Source organism: Excalfactoria chinensis, chromosome 4 (genome assembly GCF_039878825.1).
Source record: "Excalfactoria chinensis isolate bCotChi1 chromosome 4, bCotChi1.hap2, whole genome shotgun sequence".
Lineage (NCBI taxonomy): Eukaryota > Metazoa > Chordata > Aves > Galliformes > Phasianidae > Excalfactoria > Excalfactoria chinensis.
Window position 1 is genome coordinate 8,589,555 of NC_092828.1, and position 19,169 is coordinate 8,608,723.

Consider the following 19,169-nt stretch of genomic DNA (forward strand, 5'->3'; position numbering starts at 1 on the left):
ATAATAAAAACTGGAATGTGTGATATTTAAAAAGATACTACTGTTATATATTTTTGTCTAAATTCAGTTGCAGTTGAACCTGGAAATCAACTTCTTAGTCCTGAAAGAAAGAAGAACACTTCAAAAGGCTTAAATGAGGATGAAGTTGATTCAAACGTGCACAGTAAGTAAACGTTAAATTCCACGTTTGTCTTAGATTTTCACATGAGAAAAATTTGTAGGTCTCCTTTCAATTACTGCCTTTTTTTTTTTAGCAAGAGTTCATCTGAAAGTTTACTTCTGTTTGATAAATGCTTCCCAAGTGTAGATTGACAGTTTTCATATGTATATTTTTGCCTTGAAAGCTTGCAGTGTTAATGGAGATTTTTCTTTGGGCAGTTTTGTCAGCTGTGCAGCGTGCTGCAGACTGAGCTTTTTAGAATGCTGTAGGATTTTTAAGTTTCAGATGAGAGTGGAATCTAACTATTAATATTTCTTCTAAAACAAATGGCAGATTCATTTTTTGTCTTGTCTAATAGTAGTACAGTACTGGGTAAAAGTTAAGTGTAATCCTCTAGAGTGCACAGCATTGTCTTCGATATTCAGCTGTACTTGTTTAGAGTAAGATTTCATTTCCATGTGGAGAATTGATGTGTTTATCAGATCTAGCTCAGAGTCAGCTACGAAAGTACTTTCTTATGAGATAAGTGAGTTTTGTCACTTTAAATTGTAAGAAAAGCTCTGTTCAGTGTGGCTTGCTCTTGCTGGGGTTAGGAAACTTGCATGTTTTCTGCTTTGCTGGCAGATCTCATCTGTTGATATTCTAGCACCAAGACTGGCAAGCAATTCAAACAATTGCAGGGAAGGTGGTGGTAGTATTTTTTTTTTAACTAGCTATCTGCTGTAGAATGTTTCTTTGCGTATATCCTTAGTGTGGTTTTGTATTTCTTAAACAGCGTGTATTTTAATTAAGCATTTATGCTTCTTTTTATATGATTTTAACCGGTGTGTTTTGAATAGATTCATAAAAACAGATTTCTTTTTCTCCTCCAAAAGAAATGAAACACATCACTGCAGCTTGTGAAATGATAGCTGAGATGGTGGAATGTTTGCAGACTGTCCTGGCTTTGGGTCATCATAGAAACAGCAGTATCCCAGCATTTCTTACTCCTGTCCTCAAGAATATCATCATCAGTTTAGCAAGGCTGCCTCTAGTGAACAGTTACACAAGAGTGCCTCCCTTGGTACGTTCAGTATGTTTAATTTACAGGTTGTAAAAGCTTCTGAAGAACTTTTTGGATAAACAAACTAGACTGTATCTTAACTTGTATACTGTTAGGACTCGATCGGTATCTACTTTGATCACCCAGTTTAGCTTTCGAAACTAAATAGTAGGACATTGTAACGATATGAAATGAAGTTAATTTGCAGTAAGAATGCTAACTAGGATGGGGTGTAATTTGATCCGTACGTTCTTGTGAATGAATATCCAGGTAGTAGATGAAAGAAAATTAGGCAAGGATTTGGGATTCTTGATAGGATTTAATATCCTTCAGTTCCGTAAAATTGTTTAACCCTGGAAAGAGTGCAAAATATTCATGGATGTTTTTGACATCTGGATTCACAAGTTCATTTGATGCCATGCTAAGTGCCACAATAATGCAAGGATGCTGAGGTGGTCCCAGTGTCTAAACTAACTCAAGTGTTTAGTAGTGGTACCATGGCATACCATGCAGGTACTTTCAGATGCTGCATCACTCTTTTTTCCTGTGTCATTGTGGATCCTTCAGACACAGTATTTCAGTCTCTCCTTTCTGACAGACACAATGTGGATATAATACACTTTATGATTAATTCCAGTTCATTGTTAATGTTGTGAAATGATTTCAAGTTGATAAATGAAAAAACAATCATCAGAATTGTATCCAAGTTCTTATGAGGTAAAGCAGAAGTGGATTTCCTGATCCCTATATACAGTTTCTCAGCACTGTGTTTGTAAGGGGATGGCAAAAGATAATTTCATAAATCAGAACTTCTTTGACCACTCTGAGATGCATCTTTATGCTTCTTTAGCCATCTATGATTTGTTATCCCCGTATTACCTTTCAATACCATTTCTGGGCTCAATCCAGGTGTTACTTGGCCCTTTGCATATTTCAGTTTAGAACTTAAGTTATACTACAGCAACATTTTTTTAATGCTTTAACTTGGAAGGTAAAACTATAAAGAAATTCATAGTGACAAATAAGCGAAGAAAAAGTTAGTGTAAAATGTGCTACCTGCAAATAGCTATATAATCTTTCTGTATGGTTTTTTTATTTGGATAATTGTTTTACTGCTTCATGTCTTGTTGCATTTGACTGATGCTATATGCAAGTATTATTGTCATGTTATTGCTATTACTGTTTTGGAGCAGTAATAATCTATCTTCCTTCATATTTCACCAGGTCTGGAAATTAGGCTGGTCACCAAAGCCTGCAGGTGACTTTGGCACAGTTTTTCCTGAGATCCCAGTGGAATTTCTTCAAGAAAAAGAAATTTTTAAAGAGTTCATCTATCGCATTAACACACTTGGTATGTACAAAATTAAGACTGAATGCAGTTGGCTCTTATTGAGCATTTTGCCTGTGCTGTGAAGTTAGCAGATAATTGAGTTTGGTACTACGTCAGTCCTCTAAGAAAGTCCAGCTTTTGGATGCTTCTCTATTTTGAAAACCTGATAGATGTCATACTTTTTAACACTGGACAGTCAAAATATCTAAATGTACAGTGAAAATAGGAAAAAGAAAAAGAACCTGAAGATGATATTGTTCAGAGCCCTCCCAGTTTTTTATTTTTTGAAATAGAAAGGTTTATGATTCAGTTGTAGTGATTACAAAAATACTCTGTTGAAGAGGAAGCAGTATGAAATAGCACATAGTTTCTATAAATTGAATGTTGTTTCATGTTTAGTTTTGTTTTAAGACACAAATTGCTATCACCGTGTTTTCTTAGGGTGGATCAGCCGTACCCAGTTTGAAGAGACTTGGGCTACTTTACTTGGTGTTCTTGTAACTCAGCCTATTGTAATGGACCAAGAAGAGAACCAACAAGAGGTAATGCTGCTCAGTGAATGTTTTTTAAATTAAATTTCAAATGGAACTAAGAAAAGCTGTTTCTGTTAATAAGTCTGTCAAACAGGAAAGTAGTGACCAAAACAGAGAGGTTATTTCTGGTTCCTTGTCTGCTTGTCCCCATGAGTTTAGACCTATCTATCAATGGTGCTAAATACTGAGTCTGTAGCATCATGGTTTGAAAGCACCATATGAGTAATGACTCTGTCTACTTAAAGATACCCAGAAAAATGCTGCTGAAAAATCAATGATGAGTTTGAGTTCTTTCCCTAAAAGCATTGTGAATAAAATTAGCTAACATTCAGACTTTTCAGAGAATGATCCAACTCAGATTTCGTCTCATTTGATGCTTTATTTCAACAGGTAACTTAATGGATTGGTTCAAACAAGGAAAATATATGTTTTGAACACTCTGAAATGGACACCTTGAGGTTTTAATGCTGTTAAGAAAACAGCGTTCATGTATAATTTCAGTGATAGAGGGATGCCTTTCTGCTAGTGGCAGTGCTTTGTGTGCATTACATCTGTCAGTGTCAGATAGATAATGGGCTAGGAAGAAGTCTAGTTGCCAGGCTTGTTAATGGTAATTTAGTGGAAGGTAACAAACCATTATTCAGGGTTTTCAGGATTCTTTTTTTTTTTCCAATTCAAATTACAGTAAGTTCATTTTACAGGAAGATACAGAGAGGACCCAAATTAATGTTCTTGCAGTACAAGCCATAACTTCCTTGGTGCTGAGTGCAATGACAATACCTGTTGCAGGCAATCCAGCAGTCAGCTGTTTGGAACAGCAACCTCGCAACAAAGCTTTAAAAGCTCTTGACACAAGGTATTTGTTTCCACTTACTTTGAAATGTGTAAATTTATAGTTGTGATTAATATGTAATTGCATTTAGCTTAACCTAGCAATAGCAAAAATGCACAGACTGTTTTTTTAAATGAGTGTATAAAGGTGAATCATTTTTGCATAGAAGTCACATGGACTTAGCATCATGAACTTGCTGAGTTACAGCACAGTAGCTGGAAGAAGACAATGAATGTAAAATCTAGTTAACAGTGTGCAGAATGTTATCTCTAAACATGTCTCAGTTTTAGCATCCCTTAAAATGCAAGTAAGTGTAGACATGCAACATTGTAAGAGTAAGCTAGTCAGACTTGCATAAAATTGTTAAAGGGAAGATCTGCTTTAATCAGTTTCTGTTGGGTTTTCAGGTTTGGGAGGAAACTAAGTGTTATCAGGGGAATTGTTGAACAAGAAATACAAGCAATGGTATCTAAGAGAGATAATATTGCTACTCATCACTTATATCAAGCTTGGGACCCCGTTCCATCACTTTCTCCTGTTAGTACAGGTAGGTGCCTTCATGGGAGTGAGTGAATTTCTCTTAGATTTAAAAAGTAGAAATGATACTGTTAGGAGTTTGACACCCAGTTTGCAGGAAAATAAGCCATTTTAAGATGTACATATTTTTTAAAATTGCCTTCTGTTTTTGTTATAGGTGCTCTTATCAGCCATGAAAAACTCTTGTTGCAAATCAATACAGAGCGAGAAATAGGAGATATGGATTATAAACTGGGGCAGGTTTGTTAAAACTTAACTTTGAACTTGGCTTTTATTACGTTTTCTTCTAACTCTTGAAAATCCAGTTCAGAAATGTTGTTTAACATCAAATTTAAACGAAGGCCTCCGTTTTTAGGAAAAGAGAAATTAACTGGACATAAAATATGCAATGTTATTTTAACTTTAAATACATCCAGTGCAGGGATTTTCTTAAATTTCATGAAGAGGCTTTTTTTTATAGATAGCTTGAGTGAAAGTAATTAACATTGCATTCTTTTCTTGTTTCAGAAGAAAGGTTAAATTGCAATTAATTTGAATTGCAGTCATTACTGTTCTTAATTACTTTCTTGCTCAATATGAATTGTAAATACATTCACTTTGCTTCAGATTTAAGATCTAGTATGTTAACTTTGATTGATATATGCAGATTGTACCAAGTTCAACTAAAACATTGAAAAAGGTTTGAAATAAAATTGTGGTGTGCCGTTCACGTAGATGCTGAGTCTATGATCATTGCCTGTAATTTAAATGAAAAATATACTGGACTTCTGGAATTTTACTAATCTGATTGAGGACGTTGAATGGTGAATTCCCTTTCTCTTTTTTCTTGTTAAGGTCTCTATACATTCCATATGGTTAGGAAATAATATCACTCCATTGAGAGAAGAAGAGTGGGGTGAGGATGAGGAAGATGAGAATGACGTACCTGTTCCTTCCTCACCACCAACCTCTCCTATTAACACCAGGTATGTTATCTCTCCTTTAACTTATCAATAACCTAAAGGACTAATAATCAAAATTCACAGTTGAGTATAAAAGCCTATTTAATCAGGTTCGTTATGCAAATAAGACAAAAATATAAGTACTAAAACACTTAGAACTAAGCATTTTGACAGAGCTTAAGAATAGCCATTTTAACCCTTGCTTATTGTGCTTTGCAGGAAGCATCGGGCTGGTGTAGATATACATTCTTGTTCTCAGTTCTTACTTGAACTATACAGTCAGTGGATACTGCCATCAAACCCTAACAAGAGAACGCCAGTCATACTGATCAGTGAAGTGGTGCGATCAGTAAGTCTAAAACATTGTTCTGAGTGGTTGAGTATGTGTTAACAAATCTTTAGAGTTAAATATCATTTGTAAAGGATCTTTTAGCATGTAAGAAGTGCTGACTTTTTTTTAAAGACTTGCTTTTTCTTGGCAGTGATATTATATGGGTAGTGCAGAAATATAACTTGTGCAGCTGTGTCATTACAACATTTGAAATAACCTGGATTTCAGTATTTTGCTACCACATGACAGATATCTGAATCTCGTGTGACGTGTGACAGTCCTTTTAAACTGGATTGTTAACAAAAAAAAGATTTCAGGGTTTTGCTGATTCTTTCTTCCTATAAAAGAAAAAGGTCAAAAAACGGTGTATGTATTGAAGGACTAAAGTGGCTAAGTACACAGACAAAACTACAGAATGTGTCTTGATAGGCATTACGTGCTGATAAGAAGTCCTAGATAAACTGTCTTTGCAGGAGATTATGTATAGTGTAGTTTGGGGAGTTCTAACACATTGTAAATGGCAGCGTTCATTCATTTTACAGAATGACCTACTGTAGTCGATTTGATTTTGTAAACTTTGCGGGGGGGGGGAAATGACCATTTTTAGGTAATTTTTTACTGGGATGGATGTTAAAATTCCGCAAAAGTTAACAATTCTTTTTCCAAACATCTTGGTCAATTGAAGGATATTTGCTAACAATTAAAGGAGTGGATTCTTTTAAGGGACTACTAATGGGTTTTTTATGTGTTCAATTTTAATTCATGCGTAGCTCCTGGCAGTATCAGACTTATTTACAGAAAGAAATCAGTTTGAGATGATGTATACGACATTGACAGAATTGCGAAAGGTGCATCCATCAGAAGATGAGATTCTTATACAGTATTTGATACCAGCCACTTGTAAGGCCGCAGCTGTTCTTGGGATGGTAAGAAATTCTCATGGAATCTTATTTCAAACTGATTTGTGTGTAGGTGTACTAGTCCTTATCTTCCACTGCAGAATCTGACAGTTGTTGTTGATCTTTCTTGTTTTAAGAAACTAAGACACTTAACTTGATAGTCATGCATCTCTTTTCTTTCCCTTGCTTTTTTTTTCTAAAACTTCTTTTGTGTCATTTCAGGAATGTACATTTTTTAATGCAAATTAATGTTACTCTCTTTAACTATGTATGCCAGAGAAGAATAGTATCTTTCAATGGACATTTCAGAGGTGACCACTTCTGAAAACAATGAGATTCTTTTTGAGCTGACATTTCTATAAACTCCATATGGAACTAACATAAAAGTGTACTGATAATTAGTGATAAGAAAGGTTTTGAAACATTTTGGGACAGTACTTTGAGTAGCAGCAGCACCTGCACAAGGGAATGCTGTGGAAGTGATGCCAGACATGCTACAGGAGTTGTAGAGATCATCTTGTGCTGACTGCGCTGCAATTACCCACTCAGTGAGTTAATAGCACTTTCTCACAAGTGAACAGCTGTGTATCTCTGTAAGTGGGAGAAAATAAAAGGTTAATTCCAGTTAAGAGCTGCATGTTGTCCCATGCTCTGTCAAGTTCAAAAGTTCCTTAAAAAGAGCACGTTCTAAAACTGGTCTGTATCTTAGATGCTTCCCAAATGCCAAAATAAAGCAAAAATAAATATTTCCTACTGAACACTTAAAATACATTGCAAGTAAAATAAGACTTCACTGTTCAAATCTAACAGTACAGGATGATTTTGGGTGTTCGAGTAGGTTTTTGTACTTTGGTGAAGTATACAGTACTAGTTCAACATGGGCAAGGTGGATGGAAAGATGTGCAGAACTAAGTGCCATTGGTCTGGAAGAAAAAATAAGTGGAGTATTAGTTGAGTAGATGGCAGAGTATTCATTTCTATACAGGCTGTTAGCATTTACCAGCTTTTAAAACAGTTTAGGAACTTGATGATCCTTGAAGTCCCTTCCAATGTAAGCCATTCTATGATTCTGAAAGTTTCCAGCTCAAGTCTTATAAGTAATGCATCCCTAACAGTATGTATAACTATGCACTCTTTGTTGGTTATAAATTGCGGGATAGTGTATATTATTTGTAAAAAGTTACTTTGATAGCAATAGTTCAGTCTTTTAATCTGCAAGTTGTCTCTTATCTGTTGTATTATCCTGTGACATTGATTCAGAGTACTATTTTAAGCCAGTCTCAGTTTTGCTAATCTTTAATTTTTCCAGGTATTTCCACATGACAAGATTCACTTGTTGTTTATTTGTAATGAGTGCTTATTTTGAATGTTTTAGGATAAAGCTGTGGCTGAACCAGTAAGTCGACTGCTGGAATCTACTTTAAGAAGCACCCATATGCCAAGTCGAATCGGGGCTCTGCATGGAATTCTTTATATCCTTGAGTGTGACCTGCTTGATGAGACAGCAAAGCAACTCATTCCAATCATCAGCGAGTATTTACTCTCCAATTTGAGAGCAGTAGCGCAGTAAGACTTTTCTCCCCTCCCACCATCTCCTTTGCTTAATATAAACAGGAGGTTTTGTTCGTTTTAAGTGAAAGAATAGACATCTAAGTAAACTAGCTTACTTTAGTCTGACTTGTAAAAACTGACTAAAGAAAAAAAGAAAGTTTGTTAAGATTTCTAGGCTTGCCTTATTGGAAGTAGGAAAAGCTGTGAGTTTCCATGAAAACTAGTGCTCTCTTACAGCATCTGGCAAGTTTGTGCAAATCAGTTGGAGATTTGCTGTGCAGTTTGCAGTTTAAAAACTGCATAAATTTGAGGTGGAAAAAATGCCTGCTATTTCTAGGGCTTGTTTTTATTGTCTCAATTCCTGACCTACATAACTTGTGTAAATAACTACTAGTGTTTTTTTCTTATTTACAGTTGTGTGGCTGTCCACAACCAACAGCATATCTTAGTAATGTGTGCAGCTGCGTTCTATTTGATAGAGAACTATCCATCGGATGTAGGACCTGAATTCTCTGCAGGAATTATACAGGTATGTTGTAATGCCCACAGTCACAGGAAATGATGTAACTTGGGATCACCACATACTATCTTTAACTCTTGACGTAATTTTTGTGATGTAAGTTTTACTTTGATCAGGCTTCCTTTAAACAGCAGTCCTACAATTCAGTTCCTCATGCATGAGCTGTAACAGCATGCTGCTAGAAGGTGACCTAAGCACACCTCAGAAACAACTAGATGGCTTTTTCATAGAATCATAGAATCACCAAGGTTGGAAAAGACCTAAAAGATCATCCAGTCCTAAAAGATCATCCAGTCCAACCGTTCACCCATTACCAATAGCTCCCAACTTTTTCTTTATTTCAGATGTGTGGAGTCATGGTGTCTGGAAGCGATGAATCAACACCATCCATTATTTACCACTGTGTCCTGAGGGGATTAGAACGACTCCTCCTTTCGGAGCAGCTTTCCAGGCTGGACAGTGAATCTCTGGTTAAACTGAGTGTTGACAGAGTAAATGTGCAGAGCCCCCACAGAGCAATGGCAGCTCTTGGGCTAATGCTGACTTGCATGTACACAGGTATTTGTTTTTTAAATACCTTTTGATGTGCTGGAAGACTAGCTTACTAACAGTGCTAATTTTAATTTATTTTTTTTTCAATTGTTCTTACTAAGCAAGGATAAAAAGGTCTTATTTCTGGTATTTGCAGTAAATTTGTAACAAATTATTTTGGTTTAGGAAAGGAAAAAGTCAGCCCGAGTCGTTCCACAGATGCAAATCCTGCAGCCCCCGACAGTGAATCTGTGATCGTGGCTATGGAACGAGTATCTGTTCTTTTTGATAGGTGAGAGGATAAAACGTGATAAAATGTGTCGTGGGGCACCGATGGGGAAATGATTCTTGGGCCTCCTCACTTCTCTGTTTGACAGTTCTAATATTTAATTAATGTTATTTCTTTGCTTACCACTGTTTAAAATTGATACTTGTAGTATATACAGGAACACTGATGGAATTGTTGAACACAGCTCAAAGGTACAGGAATGTAAATGGAAAACAGACATGTCCTAACTGATACTCAGTGTTGCACAAACCATAATACTTTATAAATGTACTTCCAGCTCCCTTCAGGTCAAACTCTTAAGTGCTTTTCAGGATGTCTTCTGTGTAATCAAGGATATAAATCCCAGTTTATGGGAAATAATCTTTGAAACCATCCTTAAGAGTTTAAAACCTCTTTTTCCTCTTCCCCCACCCACATGTTGCTCTTTCCAAGGCTGTTAAGTAACTGCAGTGGAAGGCTACAGAAAAATTTCTGTATTCATGTGGAACTCATTTAATGGAAATATTTCATAACCCCTGTTCTGATCTGACAATCTCAAGCTGTGTTAAGTGAGCATAGCATGTTAAATTTTGCATAGTGGCTTGTGGCATAATGACTGGCATTGTGTGTGTGTGTGTGTGTGTGTGTGTGTGTGTGTGTGTGTGTGTGTGTGTTCAGTGTTTTTTCCATAAAACTGAATGAGGATTTCAGTTCTGCATTCAGTGAGAGCAGAGCTGGAGCTTTGCTTGAAAAAATCACTCCTAAGAGTTAGTAAAACAAACAGGAATACTAGAAGCAGAAAATGTCTTGTGATTATTCCCTACAACAGTTAATAGCTTGATCTTAGCATGCTGAGAGATGCGGTGTTTATTAGGAAGATTTTTCCAATCAGTGTTCATTAAATAAGATAGTCTTTAAATTGAAGATTTCCCCCTTTTACAGTGCTTTTCTCTGTTATACATTAGTCATTCTGGTGTTGAGTTAAAAATATGCTGAGATGTTACGAATGAAAATCAAGGTTCTGCTTATCACAGACCGGACCTTAAAGCTCATCTCTAACCAGTTCCAACTGCCTATTGTGGGCAGGGCTGCCCACCACTACATCAGAGTGTCCAGGGCCCCATTCAACCTGGCCCTGAACACCTCCTGGGATGGGGCACCCACAGCTTCTGTGGGCAGCCTGTTCCAGCACCTCACCACCTTCTGAGTAAAGAATTTCTTCCTATTATCTAAATCTCCCATCGTTTAGTTTAAAATCATTCCCCTTGTCCTGTTACTATCAGTATAAAGTGAGTCTCTCTCCTCTTTATAAGCACACTTTTAAGTACTGAAAAGCTGCAGTGAGGTCCCAGAGCCTCCTCTTCTCTGAAGTCTTGAATTCTTGTTTAAGACTTGCCTATCTAAAGATGAAAATAGAGTATTCTTCCTATTGCAATTAATTTGAAAAATAACAAGATGTTCACTGGAATTAAATCATAAAATATTATTTTTCTATTATTTTTAGGATCAGGAAGGGGTTTCCTTTTGAAGCCAGAGTCGTGGCCCGAATCCTTCCACAGTTCCTTGATGACTTTTTTCCTCCACAAGATGTAATGAATAAAGTTATTGGAGAATTTCTATCCAATCAGCAGCCTTATCCACAATTTATGGCAACAGTAGTTTATAAGGTAATGTATGTCTGTCTTTTTCCTTACGTGTTTCAGAGAACTGTTAAGTGAGCAACAGCATTTCAGTCTTCAGTACTTGAATACAAGGGGCAGATATAATTTTCACTAGATCTAATAAGCTATTCAGCAGTGTTTGAGGTGTACTGCTGTGAACTTTGTGTTCTGCGGGAAGTGGAGGATCTAGAATCACCTTGATAAAGGAAAAATAATGGGAAAATTAATAGCAGGGATTTTTCTGCTCAGATTCTTCTGGTCTTGAGGAGCCATTCTGGCTCATCTGGTCTTATGAAACCAGCCAGTCTTCTGGCAGACGTAGTTGGGCTTCTTGGTATTCTGCATTCCATCACCTACTTATTGTACTCATGCATGTATGCACCACCTTTTATGTATTAAAAACAGAGGCACAATGCAGGTCTTGCTTTTTGTGTGCTTGCTTCAGTTTGCCACAGGTGTCACAAGTCCACTCTGCAGAATCACTTTGTCAGAGTTGTCTCCAACAACTCTGTGAACCTCAGAGCTTTGTAGATATGGTAAACCGTCAAAAAGAAACTCAGCTCTTTCCCGTGTCTGTATGTCTTGTTTTTATTCCTATGTAAAATATTTTTGCAGGTGTTCCAGACGCTACACACCACTGGGCAGTCCTCAATGGTCCGTGACTGGGTGATGCTGTCTCTCTCTAATTTCACACAAAGAACACCCGTGGCAATGGCAATGTGGAGTCTTTCCTGTTTTTTTGTCAGTGCTTCCACCAGTCAATGGATTTCAGCAATGTATCCTAAACAGACCGAATGTGTGTCACTTCTGGGTAAATGTGATTCTGTAAAGGATATTGATAGCTTAGGAGGGCAGAAGTAATAACTGCTGTAGGCAGTTCAGACTAATTGCACCATTTCCTCCATTAGATAAAGACTGCTGCTAGGTTAAAAGTAAGTTTCTGGAAATAAAATATTGTGTTAAGCTGCTGAAGAAATAGGATTTATGCAGTAGCTGTTCAGTGAACACATGAAAGTGTTTTTCACATTGCTATTGAACTCAAATATACACCGCTTCCTTGGAGAGCTGTGTTTAAAGTAGTAAATCAAACATGATCAAATTGTCGTTTATGACCTTAACTTACATCTCAGTCTTCCACATATTATCAGCAGAATGGGAAAACTGGAGCAAGTAGATGTTAATATCTTCTGTTTGGTGGCCATGGACTTCTACCGACATCAGATTGATGAAGAATTAGATCGGAGGGCTTTTCAGTCGGTGTTTGAGGTGGTGGCATCTCCAGGAACCCCATATCATCGCCTCCTAACTTGTTTGCAAAATGTCCACAAGGTCACAGCATGTTGAATGTCCCAGTGCATAACGAAATTGCATGACCAGTGTTGGAATCTGAGACGAACTATAGAAAATGCGAGATTGAGGAAGTATCTCTGGTTGCACTTGTGATAAACATGGACCTGCTGCTTATTTTTCTTCCAGAATGCATGGAGAAGTGCTCCGTAGCACTGGAAATCACCTGAAAAATCTAGTGTAGCTTTTATTGCTCTTGACACGAGACACGTGTGGGTGGAGTTGCCCATGTTCTACAAGTGATGTTTGGGACTAACCTGAGGCAGATTTACTAGCTGTAAACTGTGGTCAAGTGCTATATGCGAGGTAACTGGTATTGTTCTTCCTAATGTTCAGCTGAAGCCACTGTGTTGCAGCTGGTAAGAAACTGACAGAAACACTCCATTATTGCAAGCTGCAGTCATTAGAAAACTCCATAGTTTTATGTACATGTATATACAGTTGTGTAGTACAAAATAGAGTATTGAATTGAATTGTCTTTCCCAAACAAGGACAAGAAATAATGCTTTCTTGAGTTACACTTCCAGCATGTAATTCCTCTCTAGACTTTCTTATACCCTGTGGTGCACGTGTTGGTGGTATCAGAGATGTGGTGCACATACGTAACCACACTTTTTTCTTTTTTTTTCCTCTCAGGATTTGAAATTTGAGTACAGTATATCAGTAAAAGAAATTTTAACTTAAATATTTCTATTTCTATATCATGTACAGTATGTAAAATTGTAAGATGTGTGATGCATGAGCTGTGCTGTAATTTGAGATGAACAGAAGCCACGCTACTGAATGTCTTGACATCTGTATTGTCCTCATTTTTCCTTGTGCTCAGATTTATGTTCCTTTCGAAAATCCATCTTAATGTACAGATTACATCTTGTTTTGCATCTCACTTTTTCTTAAAGTGCTTTAAAACTGGAATATGTTGATTTAATGTGTCTTGAGTGACTGTATTAAGGAGGCATTCTTGTGGTCCACTTGTAGCTTTTGAATTCCTTTATTTTGAGATGTTATGGTAAAAGAGAGGACTAGTTATTTTGGATCAGCCTTTTGTATACTCAAGAAATGGCTCTTACCTGTTGCACAGCATTTAAGAGACAATAGTGCAAACTCCCCAGTAGTCAATGACCATTTGACCTTTCCTAACTGAGACCATGGAGTCAACTGGATTCAAACCGCTCTCACTTTGAACAAATCTGTATTAGCAGTTGAGAATCAGGAGGCTGCTGTGGTCTACTTTGGGACTAAAATCTAAGGTGTGAGATTACACAACTGCTTTTATTACCTGTCATACACATAATGCTTTAGACACACAGTACAAATATCAAGGATTTTATAGCACTGCACAGGGCCAGATTTAGCTTTTACCCAGGAAACTCGATTGATTTGTGAGCGTTACATGGGGAAAGCACAGCATTTGTCTTCAGTTGCATTTATTATAATTCTTTAATTATAGAAAAAAACGATAGCTGGGTTTTTGGTCATGTCCTATATTTAACCTTTCTTCTATTTCTTATCTCACCTTTTGGTGACACTTGGAAAAACGAGATAGTGTTGTCAGGAGGAGCATGTACTTGTATGTATTTCTGTATATAATGTATATGTGGAAATTATACACGTGACAACATTTAATGTATACAGATGTGTATATTTGTATTTATTAAACCCGTGTATTTAAACTAATTCCAATCTAGACCAAAAATTGTTACTCCTGCCCATACATTGACTTAAAAGGAATTGTCCGCTGGTGTCACTTCCTCTTAAAAAGGCAAAACTGATAATATGGGCAGTAGAAACAACTGTAGACATTGCTGTATTTAGCTCTCTACAGATCTTATTATCTAGAGCAGTTATTTCTGCCCTTAGTTGGGTTACTCTTATTTTTTGGGCCACAGCACTGTGGTGGTTTTTAAAAGAAGCTGAATAGGAGTTCAGAAAAAGATTTAATAGATACTGTTTGAAAGTTTTGAGTTGCATTGGAAATTATCTTAATTCTCACAAGAGACTAATTCAAGGCAGTGAGATATAATGCCCTGCGCATTCGTTAAGGGTAATATAGATCACTGTTCCCTTTTGTAACCACCAGTAATCGTTTTGTACTGTAAACCCACACACCAGTCAGTTTTTGTATGATATATAGTTTAAGTGAAGATATTTTTGTAAGCTATTTTCCAAAATTTAAAATAGATTTTAATATATTTTTTAAGCATCAGGTTAGTCATATTCTCACCAACAGTATGTGTTGTGTTACAAACTGTTAAATTCTTCATAATTTTAAGCTCCTCATGATTAACACGGACTAGTTGGTTATTTCACCTTGGGATAATGGGAGCTAGTCCCTTTATGAAACTTTCCAAACCAACTGATTTGGAACTTGCCATAGAATCTTTCCAACCACTGAAAGGATGTATTGAACCAAGCCGTCAGCATGGCTGGATGAGAAGCATCTGATGTGACAAAGCCCCTTTTCTTCAAATGGCCTTTAAGCAAATAGTTGCATTACCCAGTTCTAGGCAAGCTTTAGAGCTGATGCAGTCAGTTTTACACTCATGGATTCACTGCTAGTAATTACTCCATATGTTGAACTTCTCTTGGAGATTTCTCACAGTACATGTGTATATATCTATTGTATACATATACCTATATATATGTATATCTCCTGAAACATGTTTCTGGAACTTCTAAAGCACAGCATCTCTTTTTGGAAGTTCTCAGTGACCTGTAGGGAATAAGGGCCCTCCTAGTGTGGAAACAGGCACACGAGTAGTGCTTCAAATCTAACACGTCACCTGCAGCACACTTTGCTACCCTCTTCCTGTTCTTGCTTTCCCCACTCTCTTTTTCTAGAGTGAAATTGTACTTGAGATCACTCCTTGCTGCCTGTAGTGACAAAAGAGTCGAGAGGTCTGTGATGGGGACTGCAACAACAGAACAAAACAGAACAGCGGTCACCAAGAAATCCTGATGTTGGATTTAAAGGAAAAAGAAAAAAGCAAAACATTTAAAATAATTTATTACTGAAAGCATTCAGAGAATTTTCTACTTATGTTTTTTGCCAGTTGAAATTGAATGTATTTAAATCTTCTCTTGAGCGTCAAACGACTCAGATGTTGTTTCTTCCCTAAAGTGATTGCGCAGTACTCCTGCTGTGGTAGAAATGCCTTCTCAATACCAAGAAGTTTTGTTCCTTAAAACATAGAGCATTCCTTAGGCATGAAGTAATGATTGAGCAGATTAAATAAACGAAGTGGGGAATGAGCGGAAGCTTTTGGATTAAAAGAAATTTGTTCATACTTAATAGATTTACCTTCTGTCTTACCATCCTCCTTTGTAAACGGCTGCTAACTTCATAAAGCAGGTAGGGAGGTTGTGTCAGAAGCACTGCAAAGGCAGTTCTCCAAGAGCAGCAGGCATCTTTTGTCTTACACATTTGTGGAGCTGTCACACCTAAGCATTTATGCTTCCTAAATAAAAGAAATTCTTGGAGTATAACAAGCAATAAATACAGCAATAAGCAGCCTGATTAAATTTGGTCATTCAGAATCTTACCCAGCAGTTGAAAGGGATGAGGTGGGAGTAAAAGGTGTTGGTTCAAGTACATTCACTGCATAAAACAGACTTTTTCATGTATAATCCCGAGCAAAATTTGCACTAATGGTAGAAATAACGATGTGACAATGGTAAGTGCTTTGCTCTTTTATTTTCAAAACAATTCTGGTTACAGATGCAGATGATGAACGTTATAAAGGAGCAAGGTACTTTGGTACTATAATTTAGATAGTTTTTCCTTATTTTCAAGTTAAAAAGAAAAAGAGCAAGCTGCTGTAAGAACTAGAGTAAGCAATGTAGCAAAATTACTGGGAAGTTCAATATGCTACTCCTATACCGAGATTTCAGGTGAACTCTTTGTGCATGTTACTTTGAAGCATTCACTGAAAACTCTTGAGAATCCCACAGTCATACCCAGGAGAGCTTCTGTAGTCTGTCAGGTTTTAGTTGTATTCATGTCGACAGGGTATGAATGCTGCAGAGCATTTGTGAAGCATGCGCTGCTTTCTTTCATGTGCATTTGTGTGAGCTGATCATTGCCATCGGTCTGTGTACGCATACCATCAAGCTGGGTCAGCCTGACGAAGGACAAGGCAAAGGCATGTGATGTACAGCACCCCGTGCTGTTGTCTTATAGAGCTTGAGGGCAGTGATGAGCGAAAGCTTGGAGCCCCAACCCAAAGAACAATTGTACTCAAAATAAAAGGAAAGCATATAATTTTAGATGTATGTTTAAGTTTAAAGAAATGCTGAAAATACTGCAATTTGAAACTAAAAGAGAAAATAAAATACAACTGTTGCTGTAAGACATTTTTCTCTGTTTATTTAAAAGAAGTCTTGTTGCATTCTCACTGTGTTTTTCCCTGGTGTCTCCTATTCAGCGGCTATCAAATATGGAGTGTTTTAACAGCATGCAAGAATACTTGAACTATCTGCAGTTGTGGGCATGCTTCAGAATCTCAGTGCTGTTTGCAATAAAAAAACTATCACAACCAAGCTTTTAATTATATCTGATAGTCACGGTTGCCAAAACTCTGAGATCAGAAAAGGTGAAATTTAAGCGTACAGCTGTATTTTTGGATGAGGATGTTTTTATCTGCAGCAGTCCTATGGGGAGATTATCTTACGCTGGAGAAGGAATGGTTTAACTTGCCTAAGCTTGATTCCCCAGCTGTGAGGCTTTCCATTGGGCCTGCATCTTAAAAGACGTTTCTGGGTGGTCCTGCTGCCGAGCACTGGAGGATCTCTTGCAGAACTCGACTGTTAGAGACATCTTGTTTTGATTAACTGTGCGGCTCTTGGCTGTTCTTTGGAAGTTCTGGAATAAGCTTTAAAGCAGTAGCTTAATGTACCAAGCACGTGCTGGTTTCATTCTTGGTCAAAATAACTTTTTCACACGTTTTTCCTTGTCAGCGTTGCTAACTGGTAGTAACAGCTGCTCCTGTCACTATTTGTTTGAGTTGAATGATAGTCTTCAGCTTTTGTTCTTCACTTGGAGAAGAGCAGCAGCTTAAGTTTTGCAGAGTGAAGATGGTTCACTATACGCAGGACGATGAAGCGCTGCACTTCTAAGAGTAGAATTCTTCAGTTTTCTCTAACAACTTTCTCCACTGCCTCTCCCGTCCCATGTAAGTACTGCTTTGTCCCTTTATAGTCACTGCAGCTATCGGACTATTGCAGCCATCATTTTGGAACTGGCTTGGCTCTGCCCCAGTGACGAGATGAAAAGCTTTGATTGCATTTGGGATTATACCATAATTACACCGTAACTTTTGCATAACTGTTTGAGGAGATGAAAAGATCTGTGACTTCTAGGATTTTTGAAAGTAAAGCATAAAAAGGTTTATGCAGTATATAGAGTATCTTCTAAGCCAAACCTCCTGTTCTTCCACTGTAGCCATAATTCTACATGAATTTTGTTTCTGTTCTTTCCCATGGCATATACATCCAAGTTATAACATCATAATCCTCACCCCAGGTGCTGTTTTCATATCCTCCCAATTGCAAATGCCATGGGTAGATTTTGATCGAGTGCAACCTGACTGTTTTCCCTCCTTATTTACATTCTGGAGTTCTTTCAGCCAGGCTGCAGTGTTTGGGCTCCAAGCAAAACGCGTCCCTGAGGGCTGGGTTTGACTCTGCCACAGAAGCTTGTGTGCAGATTTGAGCCAGGTGAAGTTAAACCATTTAAATAGTACATTTCTGCTAATCTAGCTCATCTTGAATTGCATGTCCTGGAAAACTTCTAATTCATCTCAGCGTTTCACTAACTTGAAGTAATTCCCCAGGTGGAGTTCTGTTATACCTCTTAGTTCCCCTTAAGGAATAGGGACTAAGTGGGCTTTCATCACGATCTTTCAGTTGGGTGACTCTAATATTGGAGCAATTGCCTGGTCATCCAATGGAAGTGCAAGTGTAAAGTTTGCTAACAGTTTTCTTGATATGTCCTGTTAATGCTGACGTCTCGTGTACCATCTTCAGTGTTCATGTTAGCATCTGCAAGAACAACACAACGTGTCTTCTAACATTTTGTTTCAGGCAGGTTAGGACAGATATCCCTTCAGTTGTTCTTTGTTGAAGGTTCCTCTTTGCCTTCATAACTGCTTCAAACCAGCAGTTTAGGGTTTCAACTGAAGGTTAATCCTTGAGAAGCGGGAGGCATTTTCTTTTTAAACGTTTCAAGGCATCCGATCCTTACATCTGAGGTTCATTCCTTCTCTTCCCCTGTTCTTTCCTCTGCCTTGACCCCTAAAGTAAATATCGCACCAGGCTGATGCTTTATAATAAAAGCTTTATGTTATGCCTGAGTAATGAAGGTAAGATGGAGTGATCTGAAGTACCTGGAGTTTATGAATGAGTTTTGGATCCTGAAGAAGCTAATCTCTAGAAGGGAGGTGGATAAACCTGTAATTTATAGATACTGACCATAGTGATCTAAAAAGATTTCGATGTTTCTTAATCAGTACCCAAGTCAAATGCTTTTAAAAGCGTTACTTTTTTACTTCACTCCTTTTTAGTTCCACCTGTTCTCACCAAAGAAACGTGTTTATATGCTGCAGAGCTACTTTAATGTGAGGCTGTGGATAACACGTGTTTCCATTGCAGTGTGAACTGAAAACATAAGAAATGTGAGGAACATGACC

General features: G+C 37.4%; 1 protein-coding gene across 4 annotated transcripts in view; it reads left to right on the plus strand.

The window, feature by feature from the left end:
* HTT (huntingtin) overlaps positions 1-16,898 on the plus strand; it is a 76,542-nt gene extending 59,644 nt beyond the window's left edge. For 2 of the 4 annotated variants that reach the window (XM_072334395.1, XM_072334396.1), the window contains 17 exons: positions 68-163; positions 1,036-1,223; positions 2,427-2,553; positions 2,974-3,074; positions 3,767-3,921; positions 4,305-4,444; positions 4,592-4,674; positions 5,269-5,399; positions 5,595-5,724; positions 6,477-6,632; positions 7,981-8,171; positions 8,571-8,685; positions 9,021-9,234; positions 9,394-9,499; positions 10,980-11,142; positions 11,752-11,912; positions 12,267-16,897. In XM_072334395.1, the coding sequence (XP_072190496.1) occupies positions 68-163; positions 1,036-1,223; positions 2,427-2,553; positions 2,974-3,074; positions 3,767-3,921; positions 4,305-4,444; positions 4,592-4,674; positions 5,269-5,399; positions 5,595-5,724; positions 6,477-6,632; positions 7,981-8,171; positions 8,571-8,685; positions 9,021-9,234; positions 9,394-9,499; positions 10,980-11,142; positions 11,752-11,912; positions 12,267-12,480 (2,471 nt within the window). In that variant the 3' untranslated portion in view covers positions 12,481-16,897. Of the gene's footprint in view, positions 1-67; positions 164-1,035; positions 1,224-2,426; positions 2,554-2,973; positions 3,075-3,766; positions 3,922-4,304; positions 4,445-4,591; positions 4,675-5,268; positions 5,400-5,594; positions 5,725-6,476; positions 6,633-7,980; positions 8,172-8,570; positions 8,686-9,020; positions 9,235-9,393; positions 9,500-10,979; positions 11,143-11,751; positions 11,913-12,266 lie in introns of all 4 variants that reach the window. The other 2 variants (XM_072334394.1, XM_072334397.1) reach the window with 2 other exon arrangements.
* Positions 16,899-19,169: the final 2,271 nt, after the last annotated feature.